Raw genomic sequence first — 27,306 nt, forward strand, 5'->3', positions numbered from 1 at the left:
TTAGTGTAAAAAAAAAATGTCAGGTGAATTCTGTGTATATTTCATATGGCCTCCCAAGGATGTCTGCTCTTTTGCCTATCTCGAACTTAACAGAAGTGTTAATACTCTGTTTGTGGAATCACATTGTGTTTCTGCAAGTCAAAAGCTAAGATACAGAAAAAGGGAAAATTGCAATTGCAGATGGGGAAAAGGTATGGTCATAAGAAACCCTGATCTTGTTAATACGGGAGTATTAGAAGTCCTCAAAGGAATGAGGAATGTTTTCCTTTATTAGTAGTATCACCAGCACCACAAAGCCATGGCTTGTAAAACAAATTTGAGTCATTATGCTTCGTGCATAATTCCCAATTATTATAATAAATCTTAGTACTAACAATATGTGTGAGGCAGAAGGGGACTGAAAGTCATCATTTTGGGGAACTGGTGGCAATTTAAATGCTGACTTAAATGTTTTTTGTTTTTGTTGTTAATAATGTAAAATATGCTCACATCAGCCATGTACAGCCATACTAAAGTGCTATTTTTTACAGTCGCTTTTCTGCTTGTACTGAAGAACAGTGACTTTGTTAAAACATATGATCTATACGTTTGTCAGAATCTAAGGCATGAATGCTAGCTAGCACTGCGCTATCATATGTAGGGCAAGTCTGTGGTGCTGCCTCGGATTATAATTTCATGCAGACTGCCCATTTTGAGAAGCATTCTGTGCATCCAGTGGGAAGAAAGCTATGTAATCTCTGAACTCTGAGAAATAATGTTCATTTTAGAAAATATCTTATTACCACTGCAGCTTTCTTCTCCAGAAACAGCTGGAACTGAAATAGCGTAGGATGATGCAGGCCTCTGGGGAAATGTCTTGGCAAAACCTGAGACTGGGAGAACAGTGGTCATGGGTGACATGTACTGACAGACTGTGAGGGCAGCTTCCACAACACAAGTCAAAAATATGTTTTACCTTATCCTAATGCACATCCCTACATCACAACTTCTCTTAGAGATTTTTCAGAGACATCCAAGGACTGGCTGACTGTTTTCCACTGGGTAAGCCAAAGAGCCTCTCTTGTGCAATAATTGTTGCCTAGGCCCCTTTTATAGTGCCTTCACCATATCCCCATGTACTTTTGCAATAACAGCAAAAGTGCAGGCAGGTACATGGAGATGGAGTGGAGAAGTGGCCTTCCTCAGCATTCATTTCTTCTTCCCACTGGGTCGTCCTCTAAAGTAGAGGATATGGGGACAGAAAGGAATAAAACAGAACAAGGAAGAGGGGGAATGAAACAGGCAAATGAGAGAAAAGGAGCAAGTCTGGCATTTTATCCAAGTCTTTTGAATATCTTTCTTGTCTTTTTCAAGCATGCAAAGTATTGTACCGACTGTGTTTTTCTTTCTGTGGAGAGAACTAGGTAACCTCAGAATACTTAGCTGAAATTTCTCTTTTTTCCCTCCCTTCCCTCTTTTTTTAAAGACAATTCCTCGTCGCTCCAGGAAGATGAAGAGGTAGATATGGAGGCTGTCAACTGGCAGCTGAACAACACCTCCATGAATGGGCATTCAGCTACTCCAACCACAGCTCGCTTTCCCAGCTGGGTGACTTTTGATGACAATGAAGTCAATTTTTCACCACAGAACCTTTCTCCCTTGAAAACAGACACCCCACCTGTGGAAAAACAGATTCCAGATGTGAACTTTAACCTCACTGCATCCTTTAAGAAAAGAGAACGTCCTAAAAGTACATTGGGTGACCGCTCCAAAATTCAAAAGCTAGATCTTTCCTCCTTAACCAAGTTGCCTTCTGTTGAAACACCACCATGGAGTGCTACTAATCCCTTCTTGGATGAATCTCTGCGAGATGTCCAACCCTCACCCATCAATCCATTCAGCTCATTCTTTGAGGAGCGAGACAGGCGTTCCCAAAGCTCTTCTGTCTCTAGTGCTCCAGGCAAAAGCCAAAGAGACTCTCTTATTGTTCTCCACCAAGAACCTGATACCATCAGTTTCCATGAGTCAAAAAAGAGTGTAAGCCACACAGATGCTGTAGAGCAGCTCAAGCAACTCCAGATTGGAGACCCAGATCATGTGAGCAGCCCTACCTTGCCTGATGATGACCCCATGATGCCACATGATCTGGATGCCAACTTATTTAACCTGGCACCAGCTCAACCAAAGGATGGATGGCCAATGATGCTCAGGATCCCAGAGAAGAAGAATATTATGTCATCCAGGCACTGGGGACCAATATATGTCAAGCTGACTGACAGTGGATGTATACAGCTTTTTTATGAAAAAGGACTGGAGAAACCTTTCCGGGAATTCAAACTTGAAATCAATCATGAGATTTCAGAGCGCAAACTACAGAACTATGATGAGAATGGAAGGATACACAGTGTGCGAATAGACCGCACCACTTACAAGGAGAAAAAGAAGTATCAGCCTAAGCCAGCTATTGCTCACACAGCAGAGCGAGAGCAAGTTATCAAGCTGGGGACTACAGATTATGAAGACTTCCTTAGCTTCATCAGTGCTGTGCAGGACACACTGATGAACTTGCCAACCTCATCAACAGATCTGAGCACAGTAGGACTGAACTACCAAGAAGAAGAAATCACTGTTGACGTCAGGGATGAGTTTCATGGCATCTTGGCCAAAGGAGACAATGTGATTCTCCAGCACAGTGTGCTGACCCATATCTATGTTCTCAGCTTCCTTTCTGGCCTGGCAGAATGCAGACTGGGCCTTAATGACATCCTGATCAAAGGGAATGAAATAGTTGCAAGGCAGGATATTATGCCCACTACTACCACTAAGTGGATTAAATTATACAGCTGTCAGTTCCATTCATGTGTGGATGAGGATATGTTTAATAACTCCCGTATTATCCTATTCAACCCCTTGGATGCCTGCCGATTTGAACTGATGCGATTCAGAACTGTCTTCGCTGAGAAAACTTTGCCTTTTACTCTGAGGACAGCAGCCAGCATCAATGGTGCTGAGGTGGAGTTGCAGAGCTGGCTGATGATGTCCACTGGGTTCTCTTCCAACCGTGACCCTTTAACTCAGGTCCCTTGTGAAAATGTGATGATCCGCTACCCAGTGCCAAATGAGTGGGTGAAGAACTTCCGCAGGGAGAGCGTCCTGGGGGAGAAATCTTTGAAAGCCAAGGTGAACAAGGGCGCCAGTTTTGGATCAACCAGTCTGTCTGGTTCAGAGCCAGTAATGAGAGTAACTCTGGGAACTGCCAAATATGAGCATGCCTTTAACTCCATCGTATGGAGGATAAACCGACTGCCTGATAAAAACTCAGGTGAGTGGTGCTTATCATCTCTGAGTGAGTAAACTAACAGGAAGTATCTATTTTGGAAGATGGGGAATACTAAGTTTACATGACGAGAGATAACTCCTCATTTGTAGTATACCAAATTACTTCAGTTGGTTACATGAAGCATTTATCTGACCCTTCATTGCAGTAGTTTTATGTATCCTAAAAACATTGCTAATGATAGAAAACAGGTTTAGGTTTACCAGATGCAAAATTATGCCTCCTGTCTCTGTTTTTGTGAGTACATTATGGGACTTTACATCAAATGTCTCATAATGCCTTAGACTGTTAAGAGAAGCTGAGGTTTTTCAGGTAACGTATAAATGTAAGGTATTATGCTATGGGACTGAATTAACAGGACCAGATAAATTGCTGTAGCTCTAGCACATGAGAATTTTTTTCCATGCTTTGTCAAGTATAGTGGGCCAGTGCTATATATTTCAACCCATATGCTGCAACTGATGCCTATAATGTACCTGCAATGAGGGTTGTAAGAGGATACAAAGTATTGTATAACCACTACAAACAAACAAAAAGTTTCCCAAACACCAGTCTGTGGCTATGTTTCTTCAATCAGTGCAGACAGGCCCTAAACACAGCTTAACTCTGAAGAGAAAATACCAACATAAAACCCACAAATCTTTGTGTTCCTTGTAAAGTGTTAATAATTAAACATTCAGATGATATGAGCAAGCTACTGTTCCCTTTGGCCATCCCTGCCATTTGTTCCACTTCCTGCCTTTCGTCTGCTCTGGGCAATAAAGCTAGACTAGTCAGCTTTTTTTCATCATGAATCCCATGCTCTGGGATTGCTCTGATCTAGATTAATCTTTTTAAAACTAAGCATAGTTTTTTTAATTAATGCTGTAGTAATGCGGCTGCCTAACCAAGTGGGTTTCCATATTTAGGATTCCCTGAAAGAAAATTCATCATCGTACCAGATCTGGCATTTTCTAAGGAGATTTTTTTTTTCCTGAGGTTGAGCTACAGTGCCAGCAAAACATTGCTGCAAGTCTTTTAATCTTTTGGATAACATTTCAACCCACTGAGGCCAGGTTACACTATACACATTTGGAGGGATATCACTGACAAAAATGAAGGCTCCATGTTTTCTGTTAGTGCAGGACATAGGAAGAGAGAGTTTTGGAACTCAAGAGAAATACTGCAATGAAAAAGTAATCTCAGGCTGTATAAGAGCAGTAATATGCTTGTGAGGAAAATCTCACTATGCCATCTGCATGAGTTCTGGGAATGAGACGCTGTGAAATTGGGCCTTCTGTGGCATCTTCTCTCCAAAGATCTCAGTATACCATATAGACTTCACAGTTGGGAAGATCAAAGCCCCCGGACTGTAACACAATTACAGAACATGCCAGTAGCACAACACGAAAAGCAGCAGAACTCCTGGCTCTGTTGGCTACTACAAGTTGATGTTCCCTTGCCCATTGCCACTTTGAGGGAGATGTTAACCCATGTCTCTGTTTCCTTGGTCTTGTCTCTCCCAGTGTGAGGCCTTACCTACCCTATAGAAGGGGAAATGAATCGCAGACTTGGCACTGCTGTTGGAGCCCTGCCACAGAGCATTTAGCCATCAATGTCACCATGCAAAGCTCAGGACAGTTAATATCTGTTTACATCCTGACAGGAAGAGACTCTTCTCGCCTCTCCAGTCAGGTCAGATGTAATTTCAGGGAAAGGAAAGGGCTTGCAAGCACTGTCTTGGCCAGGACACACATGAGATATGTGAGAGGGAGGGAATCCCACAGTAATGATGGGGACAGGCCAAGTGTAATTTAAATCTGACCTTGCCTTTCAAGGACTGTTTCTGTTTCTCAATGGTACTTGTCCCATCTTGGAGTTGTCCTTACTCCAAGTGTATGACAAACAACAAATTAGACAAAGAGGGGTATGAATGGAGCCACTCAAAAGCACTGATTTACCAGGGGAAACTAAGGAGGTTTAGTCCCACTCCTTCTTAGATTTGCCTGGTATATAGCATACACTACTGACCACAGATGTGTGGTCTACTCACAACTTTGTGTGTGCTTGGCTGTATCCAGCCTTACCCACAAGTTTATGTAATAGATCACCTCCACCTGTTTACAGAAGTCTCTGTAAATGATACAGGTCCCAAGCACTATGGATAAGAATTATTCTTTTGGCTCCCACTTCACACTCTCTCACTGCAGCACCTGCATCTCACCTCTAACAGCTCTCTGGCTCCCTCTGTAGATGTCTGATGTACAAACGGCAGATCTGTCACGAACCACTGAGGTGCCTGGGACCCCAGAGCAGGAGAGAGGCAGAGGCTCTGCACTGCAGCTGGCAAAAAGGCTGCGGGTGGCCACAGCCCCTCTCTTCACCCTGCCTCCAGAGCCTGGCACTCAGTCCTCACAGCCTGGGGTGGACGCGCTGCATGACCCCTCCAGTGTGTGTGTCTGTCGTGAAGCCCTGCATGCCTGTCAAAGGAGTGCATATGTGGGCACACAGCTGTGGGGCTCTTCGTTCATTCCTGTTGTGCTCCGACACATCAGTCCCTCACACACACGGTCCCAGGTCTCCAGGGAGCCACCAGCAGCATATATGCTCTACCTCATTCCCTGAATGTGGACGAATGCAGGCTCTGCGTACATGTGAGGCATACAACACCATCCGCCCTCCTTGTGGTCCAGCCTCCCTTGCCTGCCCCGAGTGCCATACCAATGCTGCAGCGTGGCGGGAGGACAGCGCAGGGTGCTCACTGCTTGCATGCAGATTGTAGCATCCCAGCACCCAACTCGTTAAGAATTATTTCAGTCACTTCACTGCCTTACCCAAACGTCTTCTCTTTGTGCTTTCCAGTGGGATGGGGCCCTTTGCTCCCTCACTTTAGGAACTTGTTATCAGTATTGTCTGTATTATTTTGTAGCCAGGGCATCTGCTTATGACTAGAAATTCAAAAGCATACAACAAACAAAGGACTGTGTGTACTCACTCTGCCTATGATTTGACCTAAGAAATAACTATGGACTGGATTTCACTAAGTACATTGCTGAAATCCTTTCCAAAACAGCTTGGTAAACTTTATTGCCCTTCTCTTATTCACAATTAATATGATCACAGCAGTTGATAAAGAAGGCCTATTTACAGGCTCTGCAGAGCTTCAGTTGCAACTGGCTAGGGTCCACATGTTTTTTTTATCCACCATCAGTATGTTAGGAAAACATCCACACACAGTCCTCGGTCGTGGGAAAAAGCTTTTCCAAAGAAGCAGGGATGTAGCCTCTAAGCAGAACCTTGGATCTGGACATTTGAACTTTAGGCTAGTTTGGCTGTGGATCCCAGGCATGCTGCCTGGTATACTTTCTGAAGTAGAGTAAATTAAGTCCTTAAATCCAAGCATCTTGGTACATCAGAGTAGCCTGGAACAGATTCCCTCCAATCACGGTAGCCCAAGCATATATATGGATTATATTATCAGATTCTTGATTGATAGGATGAAATGTTAGTAGCTCGAGGAAGCAACATGCTCGAAAGAAAATCAGTCTGCTGATTTCCTCTTGTTTTTACTACAGAAGTGTATCTATCCATTAGAGAAAGAGCTCTAAATGAGCCTGATAAACAAACAGTAAGTATACTGAAGTTGTGCTTTGTGTGCCTCACATGCAGGACAGTAATGGACAAGGATATGCTCGATATTTTTGTTATAGATTCGGTGGAAGAGCTGCTTTCTTAATCAGTTCACTTAATTGCCTACCATGCTTATCTGGTTTAAATGAACAACTTCAGTATGTTTTTGACTGTTGTACCTGGTCTTTTCTGTTAGTGGGTACTACTACAAGAAGATATTAAATTACTGAATAATTGCATCATTAAACTGAAAAATAAATTCAGACATTCCTTGATATTGGAGTTAAATCAGCAGAGCAAAAATAACTATTTCATGAGATTGGGTTATTTGTAATTTTAAACTACAGTTGCTTTAAAAAAATTACATCACAAATTCTTTACAGCAGAGACTGTGGTTGTCTGTTTCAGACTACATGGATGTCACTGGGTAAACAATCAGCAAGCATTAATTCAAATACATGCATATCTGTTCTATGGCTTAATCACCTCTGTATCCAGCCGTTGTTACTGAAGCTTGTTGCTCAGTCTTTTTCTTAAGACCTTCTGTCCTGAACAGCTTTCCTGTAATGCAGGGAGGACAGATTGAATGGCCTTTTACTAAGGTTTCCTCACATTTTGGAATTCAGGGTCCTGCTTCCGGCTCTGCTGAATGTCAACTATGTAGGCTTAAGTGTCACGTACTGAATACCTGCCTTGAGCAATTTTTTTAACTGAGTTTCAGCCCAAATGGTTTGGCCACATCAGAGAATGAAGTTAGGGGAAAATACAGTTTAGCCCCCATTCAAAAGTGATCAGAACTAGGGCTGTCATATTCTGCATCAGGCAGGCAATATTATTTGTCTTTTTTGTTGAGCTTGTACTTTTTTTTGTGTCTGAGCTTGTGAAAATCCACTGATACAAAGATGTGTTAGAAAACTCTGAAAGATTGCCCTTTGCATGAGTCTAGTTGAAATTTTGAAGAGTTTAATAGCTCAGATCCTTTAATAGCAAAGAACCTACTGTCACTAGGTGTGCTCAAGCCTAGTCAAACACTTCCTAGTGTTACCTTCACTTGGGTCTGTCCAAAAAGCAACTAAGCACACTCCAGCTCAGCAGTGTGGACATAGAAGCTGAACTTTTCGTATCAGCTCTGCTCTGGATGCGACTTGTGCCAGAGCTCAGAGCTGCCTCTCCCATGTGTCGTGGGCCTGCACTGAGACCCAGGCATCCAAAGGAGGGAGCAACCTGATAGAAATTAGGAGAGAAGAAAATTGTAGCAGAGTGGGTGAGAAGGACGGATTGCAATGAAGAGTCTACTGAGACTGGGACAGGGTGAGGAGACAGAGATGAAGGAATGGGAGTTGGATGTCAGTGCACGAGTTCTGAGTGCGGGATTTTTGAGCCAGGAATTACTCATCTTTAGGCATCTTCATCATGCAGTGCCACAGAGCAGTGATTCCCAGGCATGCACAGTGGCACAGCATGAACCATGAGAGAGGTTAAAGTGTGTAGCAGCAGCAGGGGTAACCTGCACATTCCCCTCGTCTGCCCTCCACAGCCAATCTCAAGAACTGGGCAGAAGCGAAAGCCCTGCGGTGCTGAGGGGTGCAAAGCCTCTGTGCGAGGCGTGGCAGCTATGACTGGGGCTACTGCTAGCTCATGCCAGGTGGGATCATCTCAAAGGTCTGTTGGACATCGCTGTTTTTAATCCAGAAAAAGAGTGTTCTCTAGCTATTAAGTTTGGGAAACACTGACAAAGAGACATATTCCAGCTTGCTCCAGAGCCAGGCCAACTGAGTCAACACTCCACTTGGGATAATTAATCCTGAGGAAAAGCAGGTAATACTGTTCTAATGCTTCCAGGACTCAAGCTTTTATGTCTGCTTGCTACTGTACCAGCTCATTCATAACTTAATTCCAGCTGTGATGTTGCATTATCGCTGTGGTCTCTGCTGAACTGCACAGCCTCTCGTCACATTTGCTGCACAGAAACAAGCTTCTAAACCTTCCCATCATGAGGGAACTCCAGATAGACTGCCTGGAAATATCAACAACACTCGAAGAAATTCGCACCCAGTCTTGCACCAGGTTGAAATCTTTTTCCAACTCTATTTCAGGTGTTAAGTGGGATGTTGTGCTGTCTGAGCCTTCTGAAAAGTGCTCAGTTTCAACCTGTCAGGATATCTCAAAATCCTGCGTGTTGCTTTCCGAGCTTCAGCTCAACAGGGCTGAATTTTGGACTGCTCTGGATGATGAGCTGAATTGCTTTCAAGGGCCAGGTTTGCAAATCCTTCACACGTGGTGTTTTCCTACAGCTCCCAGAGGGAGCTTTCAGGCTTTCCCTATCTGGTTCTTTTTACTCTGCCTGCTCTCCTCCTTCCTTGCCTGTTACTTCTGTACACCTTGCTGAGCAATATGAAGCACTCTCCCAGAGAATAGTCAGATATCCTAAGGCCCATAACAGTGTCAGACAAGAATTCCTTTAATTCCGTTATACATTACTTTCATTTACACACACTTACATAATAGTATCCCTTCAATCAGAAATCCCAAGGTGACTTCAGAAGCTCTTATCCTCATTTTGCAGACAGAGGAACTGAGGCAGAGAACAGTTAAATGACTTGCTGCAGAACTTAGGGAGTGGACAGCTGTCAGAAGTAAAACCGACTCAGCCTGACTAGCTGTCCCTGTTCTAAATCTTACTCCTCACTGCTGCCCAGCAAAACAAAGTGGGGGGAAAGCCCCAAAGCTTATCATTTACAGATGACAAGAACTAAGCGTGAGGACTTCCTCACCTTGCCTGCTTTAATGAATAAACCTCCGGTGATGGGTTAGAAGAAGGAATTATCAGTTATTTACTAACTGCACACAGGTTTGCTCTTTGAACCCAGCAAAGTTATGTAAACTTACCCAGTATAGTTTCTTTTACTAAAAAGGGTAACAATTTCAAATAAAGGCAAAATATCTGCCACATCTCACCTTTACTTATGATCAACACAACACATTTTAGAAGGATGTGTCACAGTGTACTCACCGTATCACATAAACTGGGGAGAGCAGAAGAAGAGAAATTCCTTTACTCTGTGGTGCTTGATTTACATCTTGCATTTTCACCCATTGAAACCAAACTAGGGTGACTGACACTCACTTTCACAGTTTATTTTGTTAATTACTCTGGAAACTCCAATGGTATTGATACAGGTAAGATTCTGTAACTTGCTATGAACTAGTTCACCAAGGCAGATTCTCAGTTTCTTGCAGTTTTGAGACGCTGCTTCCTAGATGTTGTCTTTCCTGATCCATTCAACACAATTTTCATGCCTGTTTGCTCTCTTTTTCCAGCTTCTGGCCATCCGCACTGCTTCTTCTGTCACCTAGAGCTTGCCTCTGACCGGGAAGTGCCTTCCAGTTTTGTCTGCCACGTGGATGTGGAATTCGACATGCCCACCACGTCTGCATCCAAAGCCACTGTTCGGTCCATCTCTGTTGAGGACAAGACAGATGTGAGGAAGTGGGTCAACTATTCAGCACACTACAGTTACAAGGTAAAATGAGCATCTGGCAATCACCATGGTTACTTTGCATACTTCGTTTTCTTGAAAAGTGTGGGCAGACAAGTAAAAAAACATGAGCAGATGAGGTATGAATTTGCTACATGTCAGGCTCTGTGCAAGCAGCTACCATGTACAGCTTCTTGACTCATGACAAATAGGCAGTGGATTATCCCTCAATGAAGATGGAATAAACTCAGTTGCTTTGGGGAAAGAGCATACACACAACAAGATACTGGGGGGAGCTGATAAACTACGAGTGTGAGCAGGGAGTGTTGCTGGTCTTGACAGTAGCTGCAGTGGGAGTGCTGCAGTGGGTGTGCTACAGCAGACAGAAGGATTGCACTATTTCAGGGCTTAAATATTTATTTTTCCTGCCTGTCCTAAGGAGAGGAGCAGATGGGAAAATGCACTATGTAATACTTGCCAAGAAGCTCAGTATGCCAAAATTTGCTTGTTAGCTGATCGCTCAGGGGAGAAACTGGCATTCTACCTGTCTTCTTTAAGAGCAATGATGAGAGATATTGAAAAGATTCCCATAGACATTATTTTTAATAGTAATTGCAATTACATTTTTAGTAGTCTCTTAAATTCCCTGGAGACAGTATTTGACCTTCCCAAGTATCCCTTCTAAGAATTAAATACCAGATTATCTCTGAATTTTTGGAGGTGTTGAAATTTTGAACACAAATATAGATATGCATTTTGTAAATGAATCTTTTTGCTTTATACCACTCTTTGCAGAGTTTAAAACTGAGGCTTCTGCTGTCCCTTAGGAAGCCACCTATCCTCTGCAAGTTCAGTTCTGGGTTTGGACTAGGCTGGATTCAAAACACAACTGGGGATGGTAATGAATATAAACTTATGTGAGACATGTTCTCTTCATGATATTGTCTCTTCTAGAAATGACTCCATGACACTGTTGAATCATAAACCTGTTTGGATTGAACAGAAAAATCTTATAGTAAATCAAATCCAGCTCTCCTTCCTCTATTTCTCTTCACAAGGCTTTCAGTTTACCAAGAGTTTCTTCATCTGAGTGGGACACAAACCAGCACTAGGGAAGACTTTTGATTCCTTTTTTCTCCATTCTCATTACAGATGTTCTCCCTCTTTTTTCTCCTGCCAGGTAGAAATAGAGCAGAAAAAAAGCTTGAATGAGGATCTGAAGGGAGAAGATACTGAAAATCTCAATGAATGTGCCACACAGTGAGAAGATTAGTCTGCATGTCCTGAGAGGAGCCCTGGAGGAGGAATTAACAGCCCCAGAAGAAAGGAATTGCAGCATTTTGGTATTGTTCTTAAAAAGTATGGATTATTACTTTCAAAATAATGCTCCACAGAGTATTCAGTGCTTTTGCTCATGATGATCCATACTTTGAGAAGAAGCTCACCAGTGGTTTGTTTGGAGTGGACCCATGGGCTTTTGCTGGAACGATTTAAGTACAGTATAGTAAGTACTGTATAGACAGACTGACTTGTATTACAGTCAAGTTTGCCTTCGCTGCCTCCTCACCATGTAGGTTCTGCACTGAAGTATGGTGTGGCCACCATCACAGCAAAATCAGAAAACAGCCTTCATCTCACTTGCAGTCTTGCCCTCCTGTGTTAAGCACATGCTAAGCTGGTTTGGTCATCAGTAGTTTCATTTCCTTCTGAACTGCCTAATAAAACCCAGTGAGCATTGAGTAAAAAATGATACAGTGTCTCATTTCTGAAGTTGTCAACACAGTGAAAATCCTGACCATCATTCTGGAGAATCAATGAACTCTGCATCTTAGACATAGCAAACGTCAAGCAGGTGAACGACTGACAGTTCAGCTGATCATCTAGCTGTTCTTCTAATCACCCTTTCCTGTCTTGTCCTCTGAACTAGCACATGTCACAGTGCATATTTTCATTTTGGGTCTGGACAAGTTACAAGAAAGCTTCTGCAATTCTTAAGATTTTCATTTTTTAGTCTGGGCTGTTTTATTATCTTGACTGAATATGGTTATAGCTGCTAGTAACAGAGGATGTGGTTATAACGGAGATGGTACACAAGGGACATTACTAGAAAGATATTTAAGGAAAAAGTTTCCTTTTTTTTAATGTTTTCTTGGATGGGTAATGTGGCTGATTATTGAAAAATGACAGAACAATATTACTGTCTGTCCTTGCAACATAGTATTACTTTCATGTTCTATTCTGAACCTACAGTCCAAGTAATTTCTGTGCAACTATCTTTATAAAACACCCACTAACTTGCACTCAACTTTTTTTTACAGCACTAAAACTGTAGGCTTCCATTGTGGAGATTTTTAGATCTCCACTTAGCCAAAAGTAACAGCAGGTCTTAAACCTTCTTTAATAAAAATACAGAAGGCAAAAAAATCACTCATTCGTATATATTATCATTCAGATAAAACAGTGTTCAAAATACCTAATTCTTCTAGTTGTTTTCATGACTTGCATAATATTTTGTCTCAAAGTAACTTTAAATATGAAAAAGTAATTTATTAAACCAATCATCTTTTAAAAGGTTACTGCTGGCTTTAAAATCACATATTTGGAAGGCCCTGGCAATGTAATTTAACATCATAATGAATTAAAATGAAAACTTTTTATAAAAGTTATAAAAGTATTTTACATTTTACATAACAGAAAATTAATTTTCACTTCTGATTCATCACTTCTTTCACTATTTCATTTTTCACCATGAAAATCACTACAGTGGTTAAGGTCCCAAATAAAACATGAGATTAATTACACTGAGTCCAAAACCTGTAGTGGTAGACTTTAAAGCAAATTACAGGGAACATCTGAATGCCCTTCTACATGCACCTAAATTTAAGGCCTAGATCAACCCAGTGATATATATTTACCCAGCCATGCACCAACAAAATCACACTGCTGTAAATTAGTGGAAGTCTCAGTCCTTCAAGGACTTCTTAATGAGCATGGACTATTGTGTTGCAAATAGTCTTACTGAAGCCCAGAGAAATTCTCTGAGCATGCCAATTAGTACTGAGTCTTTGCAACATCTCTCTGTAAATGGCAGAATGGTACTAATTTTTACAAAGCATTTTGAGATCAGTGGCAAAAACTACTGATAAAGTGCTAATAATTTTTATTTATTAATTAATAATTTAAATAGGTCCTGAAACATGTAACAGCACAGATCTGAATTCATGCTCTCAACTCTGTTACAGGTTAGCTATGGTGAATTTCATGGGAACTCCTCTGTACAAAATCTACTTTTCTTCTCACTGTTCTTTCTTTTCATTAATTGTTTGCAGTACAAAGTCATGCAAAGAACTTCTGGATATTCTTCCTGTTTTTCTCTGCTGCTTTTACAGTACAGTTTCTGAGAAGGACCATCAAGAAAATCAACAAAAGAGACTTGAATGTGTTCTGAGATATTGCTGATGAAGTGTGAGCTTTGTGAAAGAAACAGTTAAGGAGATTTCCAGCTCTGATCTTCAGACCCAAAGGAGTTGGCTCACATAGTGTTTGACTTTTTGCATATTTTCCTCCAGCCATGTAAACAGAAATAATAGCAAAAAAAAGAGCAAAAATACATTATACTTCTTAAAGTGGGGAGAAAAATCAAATGATATCATTTCCCATCTCTGTTGAATTCTAAACTGTTCAGTCTCTATCATACTCCACCCACAGAATATTTTACGCCCAGCAAATTGAAAGGTGAACATAAGGCATATTTCTGGGTTTCCTTTATTTCTCTAACTCTTCATCACTTCCTCTTTTTTTTTTTTTATTTGAAGTTCATAAATGAAAATAAGAGCCTGACTCTAACTTCTCTTACCTAGTTGTGGAACAGAAGTATTTCTTCCAAGCCTAATGGGGCTATACAGGTAAAACTGGGAGAATGCCATGGCTTGTGAAAAAGCTATTTTAATCCATTTCGGTCTTTGGAGAATATCTTTCCAATGTTCCTGCCATTGAATTTTCAAGAGTTGGTATGATTCACCTTGGCCAGATTTTTCAGAAGATCTTATTTCCCATTGAGGCACTAGAGTAAGTGTTTAATTTTTTTTCAAAAGAGCACTATGCACCAAATTCTTTAGAAAATCTCATGTTGATGTCACCAGTATGACCACTGAATGCTTTCTTCAGTCCAGCCCCATTTGAGCACTGAGCATTTGAACAGAGGGATCTCACTGCCCTTTTAGAGTGTCCCACTGTTCTTGCTTGATTAGACAGTGCCAGCTTTTCAGTGTTAGATAATGTCTGTCACTGTATGAACTGTATGTACTTGAACCATATGCTCTTCATCCATAGGTAGTAATTTGGACAAGTTGTTGATGAGGATGAGGGGAAGAGAACTGAGAGTTTTGTCAGTTTTAGAGTAGTAGAAAGGATTTAGATAAAAGACAAAGATGTGCCTGTAGTAGGGATGATTTTATCTTGAGGAAGAATCTCTTTAACTACATTGTTTAACACTCCTTTTGAGAAAGATATAATCATTGTTCTTTAGTTTATTTGAAAACTTTGTAGTACTCAAATGCTCCATGCAGGAAATGTGCCTTCAAAGTAAGCATACATTTATTCCCTGAAGCTGTTCCCACTTTAAACCTTCCTTCTATTTCTCATTATGGTTTTATTTCATTTTTGTACTGTGTTAAGACTTGAGCTGTTGCAGGGAATTTTGCATAGAAAAATAAACAGTTTGATCACAAGGGGTAAAGATGAACATCATCTCTGGGCAGCTGAGCTTATTTGAGCAAACTCCTCTTACATTTATTAACTGTAGATACTCCGCTAGCAGAAAAAAATGGACAAATTCAGCTGAGAAGTACGGTATCAGACTGATGATATTTGTGTCCTTTAAAACTACTTTATTTAGAGTCAAAATTAGTCATTCCATGAAGGAGAGAGAGATTTGAGGTTCTTCGTTGTATGAGTACTATAAGAAATTGCAGAAGTATTTTGCCTTTTCTGATGGGTTGCTGACTGACATATTTACTTGGCAAGACATTCAAGACCTGTTGGTCATCTGTGTTTCCGAGGTTGAAAAATTCCTTTCAGTGACTTATTGGCTCATGTTTATAGCTGTACTCCTCTTTGGAACTGCTCAGTACAAGAACTTGCCCTCTTCTGCCTCTTAAATTAAACATACATCATCAGTCATCTGAGATACGAAATTTTCTGATAGCTGGCATAGCTGTTCTTAGCCTTCTTTTTTGTTCAGCCATCTAACCATCCACCAATCCACCCATCCATCCATTGTTACATCATTCCCTCCCTCCTTCCATCTATACTTGCAGTTCATTCTTTGCACTATTGACATTGATTGGTTTGATTATTATTTTGTAACATGTTCCTACCTTTTTTGTTTTGTAAAATAAGAAAGTCTATACACTGGGTAACTTTGTGGAAGTGGTTTATTTTTTGTTCATTTTACTTCAGCAGTTGAAGTGGGATGTCATTTTTTGTTTGAACAATGGGAAAACTTAAATAAATGTTAAGATGAAACAGAATATCCACATTTTCACTGTGAAATTGAAGTTGTATGTAGTACATGCTATATATCCTGATCACTCAGTACTAACCCTCCAGAATTCAAAGGAGGAAAAGGAAGTGCTTTAAATGGTGCAAGGAAGGACATAAATTAGAAGTAACGGGATTATATACAGAACAGAGATCCTTTCATCTGATCATCCAGACTCAGAGATGATCTGCAAAGGAAGTGAAGAAGGCCTAGAGCTTGAACCAGGTAACAGACATATGGACCAGTGCTGATATAATACAGAGAGTATCCTACGTTTTGAGTGAAGCTGTATTCAAGAAACTCAAGAAAAGTACTTGAGAACTGACATTTTACTCTCTAGTTTAGCAGTTGTTATTTCCTACTCAGTGGACCTCTTCTGTTCTCTAACCACTAAGGTCATGAATCCATGAGAGGGCAGTGTCTTCCTGCGATCAGAACATCTCTTTTTTTGCAAAGCAAGAACAGAAGCACAAAGGAGATACTTAGTGAGAGTATTTGAGGCTATGGGTAAGGTCTAAACTATTTACAGAGTCCTGTGGTATGATTATTTGTATACGTTCAAACTTGAATAAGCCATATATCATTTCATATATCTTTCCACTTCTCTCACAGTTGCTGAGACCAGGTGCAGTCCGCTGTTCTTTTCAGGAGCACTCCCCGAGTCAGCCAGAAGAGCTGGGTAATCTCATTACCCAAAGAAAATCAGATACCCATCATAAAGGCTGCTCAGATTAGTGCTGAGAGCTTAGTATGTTCTTCCCGGTATGCCTCAGCAGTACTGATAGTTATTAAATCAATCATTTTACAGTATAAGAAAATGGAAGTACAGAAGGATTGATTCCTCCTGATCGTTATTCAAACAGTAAATCAAGTCAGCCAGAAGAAAGAATGTTAAATAGGAAGGTTCAGTGGCTGCTAACAATATCAGTTTATTTACTTTATTTGATAGTATCAAAATGAGAGGGTAGGATTGAACTGACCATGATAGCTTTATAATATGCAAAATTTAATAAAAGGAGAGTTATAGAAAAAGCAGAAAGTTTGGAACCAAGTAGCAGAAAGTTCCTTGGCAATAGTGCTGTCCTTCGAGACAAGCCAAAGTATCCCCATACAAGCGATAGACACATCAGAGTGCCAGCGCAACGTGTACCCAAACAAAAGACATCATTAGAATGAGATAGCAGAGTCTGCAGTGAAAAAGCACCACAATTTTCTTCCAGTGCTCTTAGTTGCCATTTGCCTTACCACCTAATTCAGCTATGCTGTAAACTTACGAATAGGACAAAAACTGCTGAAGGGTTAGCTGAGGACAAGCAAAAGATCAGAGAAGCAGCCTGTTGCCCCTTGTCCAGAAGTCTGCTGCAGCCCGGGTGTGGTCCTGTATCACAGCAGATGCATTTGAGCCATGAAACACGCTTATCTCGGAAAAACAATCCTGTCCTTATAGTCACAGCATCAGAAGCCTAACAGCAACTGCCACATATAAGCAAAGTACTTGTAGTAGTATTTCAAACACAAACTGCGAAAAGTGCTTTTCTCAACTCTGAATTGTGGAACAGCAAAGCTTGGTGGAGAGGGGTAATTCTACCATTGCCAGCAGCTGCACTTGGCAGACACAAGCTGGTGCTCAGGGGTTAGGGCAGACTGTTCCTTCCCTCCCTTCCTTTTCTCCCAGTTGCAGCTGCCCCAGGAGCTGAAGATAAACTGGGAGAAATCAGCCTAGCTTAAGGAGCTTCTGAAGGGATAGGATGAATACAGTGTGAATACAGCTGAAAGCAATTTTCTAAGGTGAGAACCTCTTTTGTAAAAGCCTTCCCATACACAGAACAGCAAAGGAAACATCTGCTTTTCTGTATGGAAGCAGAGAAATTTGTTAGGGCACAGCCAGTTTAGAAACTATGAACACAGACAGCACTCATATGGAAAGGGAGTAAAAGGGGAAAACTTCATGTCAGCTTGCAAAAGCAGATAGAAATATACAGGAATTCTGTCTTCTGGTCAAGAGAAAGAAAAGCAAAATAGCAGACAGTTTTCAAATAAGAGACCAATAGAGCTCAACCACTATGGCCTCCTCTCTCCCCACCTCTCTTTGAATGAAAATCTTGTTTGAATTGGACTGCATCAGTCAGCAGGCTGTTTTTTTTCCAAGCTGTTATCTGCCCTTTGCACAGAAGGAAGAAATGTCCCTGGCAGTCAGGAAGTGACAGTTGGTGTGAGAGGAACACCAGGGGAGTGAGGGTGGCCAAATAGGATGTGCTGAAGTTACAGCCTCAACAGAGAAAAATGTGTGTTACTATTTCATGAAGTCATGTGATGAGTCAGGAACCAGGCAAAAAATGTGACTTGAGTCCCAGTCTGCACACACTGACCCTGGGAATGCAGGAAAAAATAAGCAGTAAAAAGATTAGTATGAATATTATGAAAAATTGGAATATTTGTGAACAAATATAATTGGGCTTGGGACTGAATCACATTGTCAAAACCAGTTCTTAAATTGTACAGTGACAGAGGACCTAAAATATCTAGGATGATAAAAGTGTAATTTGAATGTGGTATTTCTGCACGATAAGTTAAGGGTTTGTGGTATGGGTCCTACCTATAGAAGTGAATTGCAGATTCCACGAAGCAGTTTAGCTGTGTGTTCACTCTCCACAGCTTTGCTGGAGGCTAAGGGACTATTGCTCTCTAGTGGTCACTGGAAAGCACAGGGAGCTGAGATTGCCTGTTTCCTGGACTACTGACCAGCTCCATAAGGCAAATCCAGTGAAAAATAATTCTCACTGGTTTTCAGGCACTGTAAATCCATGCAGAATTTGGCCCTTTGTGAATGACTGAATGGGCCCAAGATTTCAAAATTAGGTGTGAGAGCTGACTACCTCAATTTATTTTGTGCTTAGCTGAAGAAAAGGCAACAGACAAAATTTTCGATTGTGTTGACTACTCTCTTCATTTGAGTAGTCCACACCTATCTGCACAGCCACTCACAGAATCAGGCTGGACACTGAAAAGCACAGACTGCAGCAGTTGTTACACTAGCAGCTTTAGCAGTGGCTACTTTTAAAGCTGTGGCCTATAATGACTCTGTAAAATGGGGGGTAGTCAGAATTGGTGCTATCCAAAGACTGAGTTTAAATTTATGTTCATAAAGTGCTTTAGGTGTCCTCCCAATAAAAAAATGTTGGAAATGGATAAAAGATAACTATTAACTACTGTCTGTCTGACAACAAAAGCATAGGTGTGTGCTATATAGACATGCATAGAGGTATATGCATCATATGATGAAAAGACCAGTAGGCCGAGCTTTTTCTTTCTTGGCCATTCTTTTGAAAAGCAGGCACCCCCCAAGAAGTACACCAGCGGAGCTAAGTCCAAGTCTGAGCAGCTAAGCTCAATATTCCCATCCTATGAATGCCCATGCAGCTTCATCCAGGAACTACCAGAATTCCCAGGCAGTTGCATAGATTTACATGAAGACCTACAGTGCAGCTCCTGTGCATGCCTCAAACTACCTAATTTTTGGCAAGGTTAAATAACCAAGTCCGACCGGGATTTTCAAGCCAAGCATTTTCCTACATTTCTCTTGAGGAGTCTAATCTGCGATTGTGTTCAGAACATGCATCGTAGATTGTGTCCTTAAAATTCCCTCAGTGGTTAGAGCTCTGCACTGGAAGTAAGAGAATGGGATTTGGCTCTCTTTTCTTCCTCATATGAGGCTACTCTGAGGGATGGGACGGCTGGCTCTCCATCTGCCAGCGGCAGACACAGTTTGAGAAAGAACAAGAGTAAGCAAAGGCTTTGAGAGGTTAGAGTAATGACTGGGTATGTGAACCTTTGATTGCAGTTTCTGCAGCTGTTGAGTAAATTATGGAGATAGTCCTTGGAAGAGGAACTAGAATCCGGATCTGCCTCTGCCTCCAGACAAGTATATTTTGCTGCTGTGCTCACAGAACCTGAAATTCCTTCTGTACAGTGGAAGTATATTATAGGAGAGGTGTTTAGCACCACTGGAGGATCATGCCTTGTCTATTCGTTGGGAAACTAAGGAAGTAGAAGTGTTTAAATACATCTTCTGCTCTATTTCCTAAAAAGTAATTTGTTACGAAAAGTCTCCCTCCTGAGATAAAGTAATCCTTCTGTATTAGTGCCTGACAGTACAACCATATGCCTTTGAAATGAGTCCCTTACAGCAGAGCAACAATTTGTTTTCCACTCACAAAAAGCACCTGAAAATCCATTTTGGCCTGTCGTGAAGTAATTTCTTACCTGATTTTTAGGTTTAATCAAAAGATACACTAGTATGCAGTGTAGTTAACCATTTAACATTTCTTATGCATTACGAATACACTTTTGTAATATTCAACAGTCATTGCTGTCAATGAGGGTGCTATTGAATCATTTTAGCACAAAGAGGGAAGTCTAGAACACGTGTTTCTGTTTTATTTTGTTTTCAGCTGGGGTTACTGTACCAGCACCCATATGAGTTCTCCTGCCTCCCTCTTGTGGCTACATTTTGTAGTTTCAGCTTGGGAAAGACAACTGTGATGCAGTCACAGTAGAAGTTCATGATAGCTTCCTTCCTGATATAAGACCCCTCTCTAAGTCTGCTAGGAGAGCCCGTTAAATTAGGAATCTCCCGTAAAAAAAAAAATCTGCCTAAAGGAGAGATTTTTTTCACTTTTATGTGGGAACAATTGAACGTGTTTGATAAAATCAGTGGTAATTCATGCTGCTTACATTTTCTTATTGATTCTGGATGTTTGGATTCAAGTCAGCAAACTATAGGAGCTTCACACAGGAGTTATTTGTTATATGTTCCATGTTACATGATATTTTCAAGTAGTGCTGGAAAGTCTAGGCAATTAACTTAGGAGTTAACTGCTCTGAACACATTGACCTCCAAGAACTCATACCCTATACATTTTAGAATATCACTTTGTCCTTTACTATCATCTTCCATTTAGGAATTACACAACCCTCTTCAAACATTAAGAAGCCCACAAGAGCTAACTGAAATAAAAGAGTGTACCTCCTGTACTGATAAGAAAGCCAAGACATAAGTCGCTACCTTGGAATGATAGAGCCCCAACTGAACGCAAATCTAATGGTCCTCCATTGTTTCCCTAATCCACAAGAATATCTTCTCCTGCCAAGGTCCTTAGCAGACTTAAAACATGTGTAGTGTTATTTACATTGAATGTCTGTGCTCCGTGCCCTTGTATTCCTCATTCCTTAGTAATTTACACTGATATCAACATAGAACATTGCCTGCTGCAAGATTCATAAAGACATGTGAATTGTTTCTTGAAACCCATAGCTGAACACTGGGCCGGGACCTGGATATTTGTAGCAGAGGTCTACGGTAAAGGAAAGAGAATGAGCTGCATAGCTTAAAGAATACTGCTGTTCTTACTTTGTTAGGTCTAAAAGAAAGTGACTGTAGTTCTGCAGTGAATCCACATCCTCCAGCTTCATTTCCAACTTCAGCAGGCTTTGGGAGCTGGAAAGGGGACTTGCTCTGACCACTCATACACTTATGTAACTGTCGGGATGATGTGGATAGAGACATTATCACTTTGGCTTTGAAGGTACTCTCATCTGCTTCACATTAGATGATAACCATCAGCTCCTCCTTGGCAGTTCGCCAGTGAAAACACTCAAGGGAGCTGAGTCCAGCCCATTGCAGGCTCTGCCAGGGGCTGGCTGCAGCAACAGCTAGAATCGTTTGAGAAAAATCATTCCTGCCTGGTACTTACATACCATAACCCATAGAGGCAGTGTCAGACCTCAGTTCTGTAATCATTGGTACTGCATCTGCATTGGCCAGCTTACTTGGCAGAACAAATTCAGCCATACTCAGGAGCAAGCACATAATTGTGTTGGATTAGCCAGTATACACAATGCAATGTGTAGGTTGGCATGCACTGTGTCACCTGGCTACCCAGATTGCAATGCATCCAGCCATCTGCTCGCCCATCCTGGGTACTGGGAGAGACTCACTGTGTTGTATTACGGGGCTGCTTGTAGGGGCCAGCCTCTTGGTCCTGAGATTACCCAGAGAAAACCCTGACAAAGCTCCATGCAGCTGCTAGGCCATCATTGCATCTTTGTAACATACTTACAAGGTATTATTTCCCAGATACCACATCATCTGTGCCCCATCACTTCCTTTAGCAATACCTTTAGCAAGGCACAGTGTGTTGCAACATGGATCAGAGCGCAGTAGCAGTCCTTTCAGCACAAATGCAGCTATCTGAAAACTCTATACACTGGAAACATTGTTTTCTGCTCACCAGGTGCTCTGCCCATATCGTAAGATAGACTGCAAGCAAAATTGCAGTTTTAGTGGGTGTGATGGGATGCCTTGCTAGAAATGTTATCTTTCAACAGCGACACAGACATGCTGACTACTAATCTGCCTAGGGTCTGTGTCTGGGAGAAATGAGATGGCTGATGACAGTGGGTCATTCTGCAAATATGGGAAGATTCGTAGTGGAGGATGATGCTTAAGATGGAAAAACAATCTTGCATTTAAAGTAGCAAGGCAGGGACTAGGAACAAACAGCTGAGGGAAAACATAAGCTTAGATCTGTGAGTGCAGCTTCATATTTTTGCTCCTTTTACATAAGATGTTTTCAGCCGTCAGAATCCTCATATGCACAAGACCTCATTTAGCATGGAGACGCAAGCAAAAAGGAGCTCTGGGAACGGGTCACAGGTTAGAAACAGCAATAATTGCCTAGGGTCCTACAGCTCCATTACAGGACAGGGTTGGGCTGGCTCACTCCCGCTGTTTTCCTTTCTCTCAAAGCCAGGGATTCTGATTACCCAGCACTCCTCACACTAGTACAGCTTTGCCAGTTAGATAATTAGCCCCAGCATGGGAACTGCACATTAACTGCTCAGGAGCCATAGGTTGGTCAATACTGAGTTCAGATCTTTCTGCCTTTCTAAGGCATTGTATGAGAGAACTGGGCTGTGTATATGGAGACATATTCTGGGGGGAGTGATAATCTTAGCAGATCAGAGCCCAAGATAACTATAATGGAGCACAACGGGGGGGGGGGGGGGGGGAAACAGACTGGAGTGTCAAGAACAGTACTCACAAAGGTGTTCACTAGCACAGGAAATTAGCAATCAATTAAATGTGAATTATAATAGGCCGTTAGCTGTAGCCTAGATTTAGGCTACATGCTGCCAGGACAGCAATGCCCAGTGACACACAGTCAGCAGTGGAGGAAGATCAGGAAGGATGTTAAAGTGAAGATACTGGTTACCCTTAGTAAGTGGATGAGAGCCTAGTTTCATCAGTGGGGTTGTGTCCGCAGAGTAAGGCTTGGTGGCATTTGCAGGACAGTGGCTCCTTTGCATGTCTATGGGGGCTCTGGTTGCACTGACACCATAGCCAAGCTTTAGGGCTCTGTGAACACCCTGAAGTCAAGAAGATCTCCTGTGACCAGTGTCATGCTCACTGTTCCTCTCTAGAAAGATTGAACACAGCCAAAACTGAACTGAATTAATTTCTTTTGCACAAATTCCATCTGGTCTTGTGAAAAACAACCCTGAGACTCACCTAGGAAAGAAAAAACCCCAAAGGCTTGTCTTGTATGCCTGATGCCTGGTCCCAGATGGGACATATGATCACCTCTGAATAGGCTGTAAAGTGTGGGGCACACCCATGTATTTTCCATGAAAGCTGTAGCCTGTTTGCCCTTAAAGCAGCCCTAAGTGATACTCAGCAAGTCAAAAACTTGCATGGTCTGCAAGGCCGCTCACTCATGCACAGAAGAAAAGACACAGCTGAAGCTGTGCAGCTGAAGTACATGCTAGGTGAGATGCAGTTGGCATTCGAAGTGGAGCAAAGCTGCTTTGCACAAAAGCATTTTTAGTTTATGGACACCGAACATGTGACCATGAGACAAATTAAACTGTAAAATGTACAGCAGCACATCACTGCTTAGCAGTAGAGGTGGTTAACCCCCTCCAAACATACATACTTTCTCTCCCCCAAATGAATCACAGGGTATTACGTAGACTGCCCAGCACCATACCATAGTTTATATGCTGCCAATTTGTATTCTGGCATACTCTAAGGTAACTACTTTATCATAAGTGACCACATGGAGCTAGCCTGAGGTGTTTAATGCTTGCAAAGTCATGCTATAGATTACTCTATGCAAACTTTTCTCTATGGGTATTTCACTCTGATGCCTATAAAAGTCAGTAATTACTTTGCTGAACTACTTACTGTAGACATCTGCACATCACAACTATTAGCTGGAATATATGGCATCAGTCAGGAAAAACATTCATCAGCGTGCTGGATAAAGCTTTGCTTTAGAACCAATAAGGTCAGGTGTTGTGCTTGTTTTTTTAATTGTTTTTAAGTGCAGATTTTTTGTTACCTGTGTTCTTTGTTGCTAGGCTTCATGGATCAGAGCCAGAACTGTTTTCGTTGTTGTCAGAACCTCATCACAGTTGAGTAGCTGTGATTCATAACAGTTGCAGTTCAAGTGATTAATCTTACCATTTAAAAAGCACTTAAGCTGGGTAGTACTGACAGAACATGTAACTTAAAGGCAGTCCTTTAGCTCACACCTTTGCTTATGAGCTCTAGCCTTCAGAATTTTAGGGGCTTTTTTCAGCTATTTAAGAATTACATACTTTGTATTCAAATTATGATTCATTCATTCTGTAGAAACCTAGACAGTATGCACAACATGTATACACATGCAAACATAAAGAGCTGGTCTCTGCCCTAAGACCAGTAAACTTCCCATTACAAGTGTTATAGCTTGCAAACAGCAAGTGGGGTATGCATTTTAATAATGGCCAATTCTTCAATAAAAGGAATCCTAGAGACTTTTCTACATGACAAAGCATTTGGCAACAATGTTATTTTGAAGCATTTCCTCCTCTGGTCACTTATTTCTACTCCTGCCGGCTCCCTCAGCTGCACTCACCCCTCTTTTGTGGGATTGCCCTACGAACCAGATCAGGAAACTGATCCAGGTTAAAAATTAGCCAGCAAAGAGAAAAAAACAGCACAGCAAGAAACTGGCACAACTGCAAAAGCAGAGCTGTGTGGCACAGGGCTGGAACAAGCAAATAGCAGCATGAATATCTGGAATCCACATTATCACTGAACACTGTGGTCTTGTGAAGAAGGGAGTCAGTGTCCCAATTAAGTTTTGCCTTTACAAACTTCTGTCAACATAGTTTGGTCAACCAGGGATGTGAAAGGGACAACCTCTGATATACAAATCTACACTAGCAGAAACCTCTGCTGAGGTGTAAATCCACCCCACAGCAACAGCCTGCAGAAGGGCTTGTTACCTCCTCCAGCTGTAACTGGTCAGCCTGCTAGAAATAGCTGTTATAAAGTCCAGCTGTGTGGGGTGTACAGGAGAATTGATTTAGATGGAGGTTACAGAGAGTCTCTTTAAGTAGAGGAGGAGCTAAGACTGGTCTTAGAAAAGAAATAGTTTTGCAGAATGTGATATGGAGTTTGTGCTAAAACAGAGGAGAGAGGCTGTAGTCCTGCTAAAGGGGAAGTCATAAGGGGATCTAGCAACTAGATAATGGTAACTTTAGAAGGACATCTTTGGGGTGTACAGGCCTCCGGATTTTGTGGTATGGTTCCTTAAACAGTCTTTAAAGCCTGAGAAGTGAGGTCCAGGTTTATGCAGATAGGAGGGGTTAAAGTACTAGAAGTAGTTGGTCATCTGCTAGCAGAAACCTTTGTGAAGATGCAGCTTCTAATGTCTTTTGTTTGGAGGAGGGAAGGTAGCTCTCTAATATTGATTTTAAAAATGTATTTTTAAAATTATATATAATGTGATGTGTATGCTGCTGCAGTTTAAAGTCAGATGTGTCTCACGGGAAATTCTCAGTTCAGAGAGTGGGGCAGAAGGCTTACATCTCTGCCTGATATTACTGTTGTGTCATCTAAACCTTTGCCTGTGTAATTAAGTACATGGTTTTATTGCCCTGTTTAAGGGTGCCCTAATGAGAAAGTTAAATATGAGCTGTTCTCAAATAACTGTACATATTCTAACAGTAAACAGTGTCTCAGCCTATATTAAAGCAAAATTCTCCAAGCCTCCTACTTAGTTTGAGCAAGCACTTGGTAAATATGGGGCAAGGCCTATTGAAAGCAGGACACTGTGAAAGCTTAATCATGGAAGAAAAATTTAATGTGTAGTGAACTTCTATGAAGGCCTTGTCTGGTCTAGCACTTCAAGTGTGATTTTGCTAAAATATTAATCTGCCCTCTAAAGGTCACTAAAGACAAACCACATTGCCCTCAAATCACAGGGCTTGGTTCTGTGTGGGCTGTGAGGCGTGCAGTTGAACTGTGCATATGCTAGACCCTCAAAAGTGGTGTAAGTGTGCTTTGGTAAATAGTGTGTCATCATGCTCCAAGTTCTAGATCAACAGTAAATCCATCCTAAAAAAAACAGAGATGCCTTTGAATAGGGGTGATAGGAGCAAAGTTCTATCCCATTTCTGCCTTCCTTAAAATCTGTTTTGTGCTTGTGAATTTTTTTCTTAAAGGAAATATAATGCTGAAGGCAATAGGAATATAATAGGCTTTTGCTTCCAGCTACTAGATTACATAGTGCAGGCTATTAGAAGGAAAACGTTGCTCAAAAATATTTTTCAAAGCTTTTAGTTAAAGAATGTTTATACAACACCTCATCACTGTCTGAAACTAATACTGCATAAGCTCCCTCATTTGTCAATATCTTTTCTAACTCTCAAGTGCTGGTTGTATCTAGAAAAGCTTTTGTATGATTTGTCCATTATTAATTTCTGTCTGGAATCAATATTTTGAATTCTGATTTTGGCTACTTTTTTTCTGCTCTCTAGGGACACTTCATGAACAACTTTTTCAGTTTTATTTAAGGTCATGTTCTCTTCTTGGTATAGTGAATGTAAGCAAAAAGAGTGAGTTAAACGTACAGGTGAACATAAGCTCTAAACTTGTGTGACATAACTTCAAGCATCTTCTCCATCAGTTAAGTTTTCTAGACTCACTTGGTTCCATTCATGCTCCTCTTTTATCTTAACGTGTGCTGCTGCAATTTGAAGTTGGATGTGTAACTCATCATTCTTTTGGGAAACTGTCAGTTCATCCCTTCCTGATATTATTATTATGTCGTAAAACTTGCCTTCTGAAAAGTGTTTGCTGGCTAAGCTTGTATTTAGTGGGACAGTGTAATATACTGGCTGAAAATTGTATGTTGCTCTCATATCCATAGTGGAAGACTTTGCTTGCACAACTACAATAGTAAAGACTGCTAGTGTGGACAAGACCTAGGTGTGATGAAACTGAAAGGCATCCTGGTGGTAAGTCTTGC

At 41.3% G+C, this 27,306-nt stretch overlaps 1 protein-coding gene across 2 annotated transcripts in view; it reads left to right on the plus strand.

Annotated features, from left to right (window-relative positions):
• The window catches only part of STON2 (stonin 2), a 79,886-nt gene extending 63,951 nt beyond the window's left edge, over positions 1-15,935 (plus strand). For both annotated transcript variants that reach the window (XM_064512225.1, XM_026111314.2), the window contains exons 5-7: positions 1,466-3,301; positions 10,247-10,449; positions 11,585-15,935. In XM_064512225.1, the coding sequence (XP_064368295.1) occupies positions 1,466-3,301; positions 10,247-10,449; positions 11,585-11,668 (2,123 nt within the window). In that variant the 3' untranslated portion in view covers positions 11,669-15,935. The remainder of the gene's footprint in view (positions 1-1,465; positions 3,302-10,246; positions 10,450-11,584) is intronic.
• Positions 15,936-27,306: the final 11,371 nt, after the last annotated feature.

Source organism: Dromaius novaehollandiae, chromosome 5 (genome assembly GCF_036370855.1).
Source record: "Dromaius novaehollandiae isolate bDroNov1 chromosome 5, bDroNov1.hap1, whole genome shotgun sequence".
Taxonomy (NCBI): Eukaryota; Metazoa; Chordata; class Aves; order Casuariiformes; family Dromaiidae; genus Dromaius; species Dromaius novaehollandiae.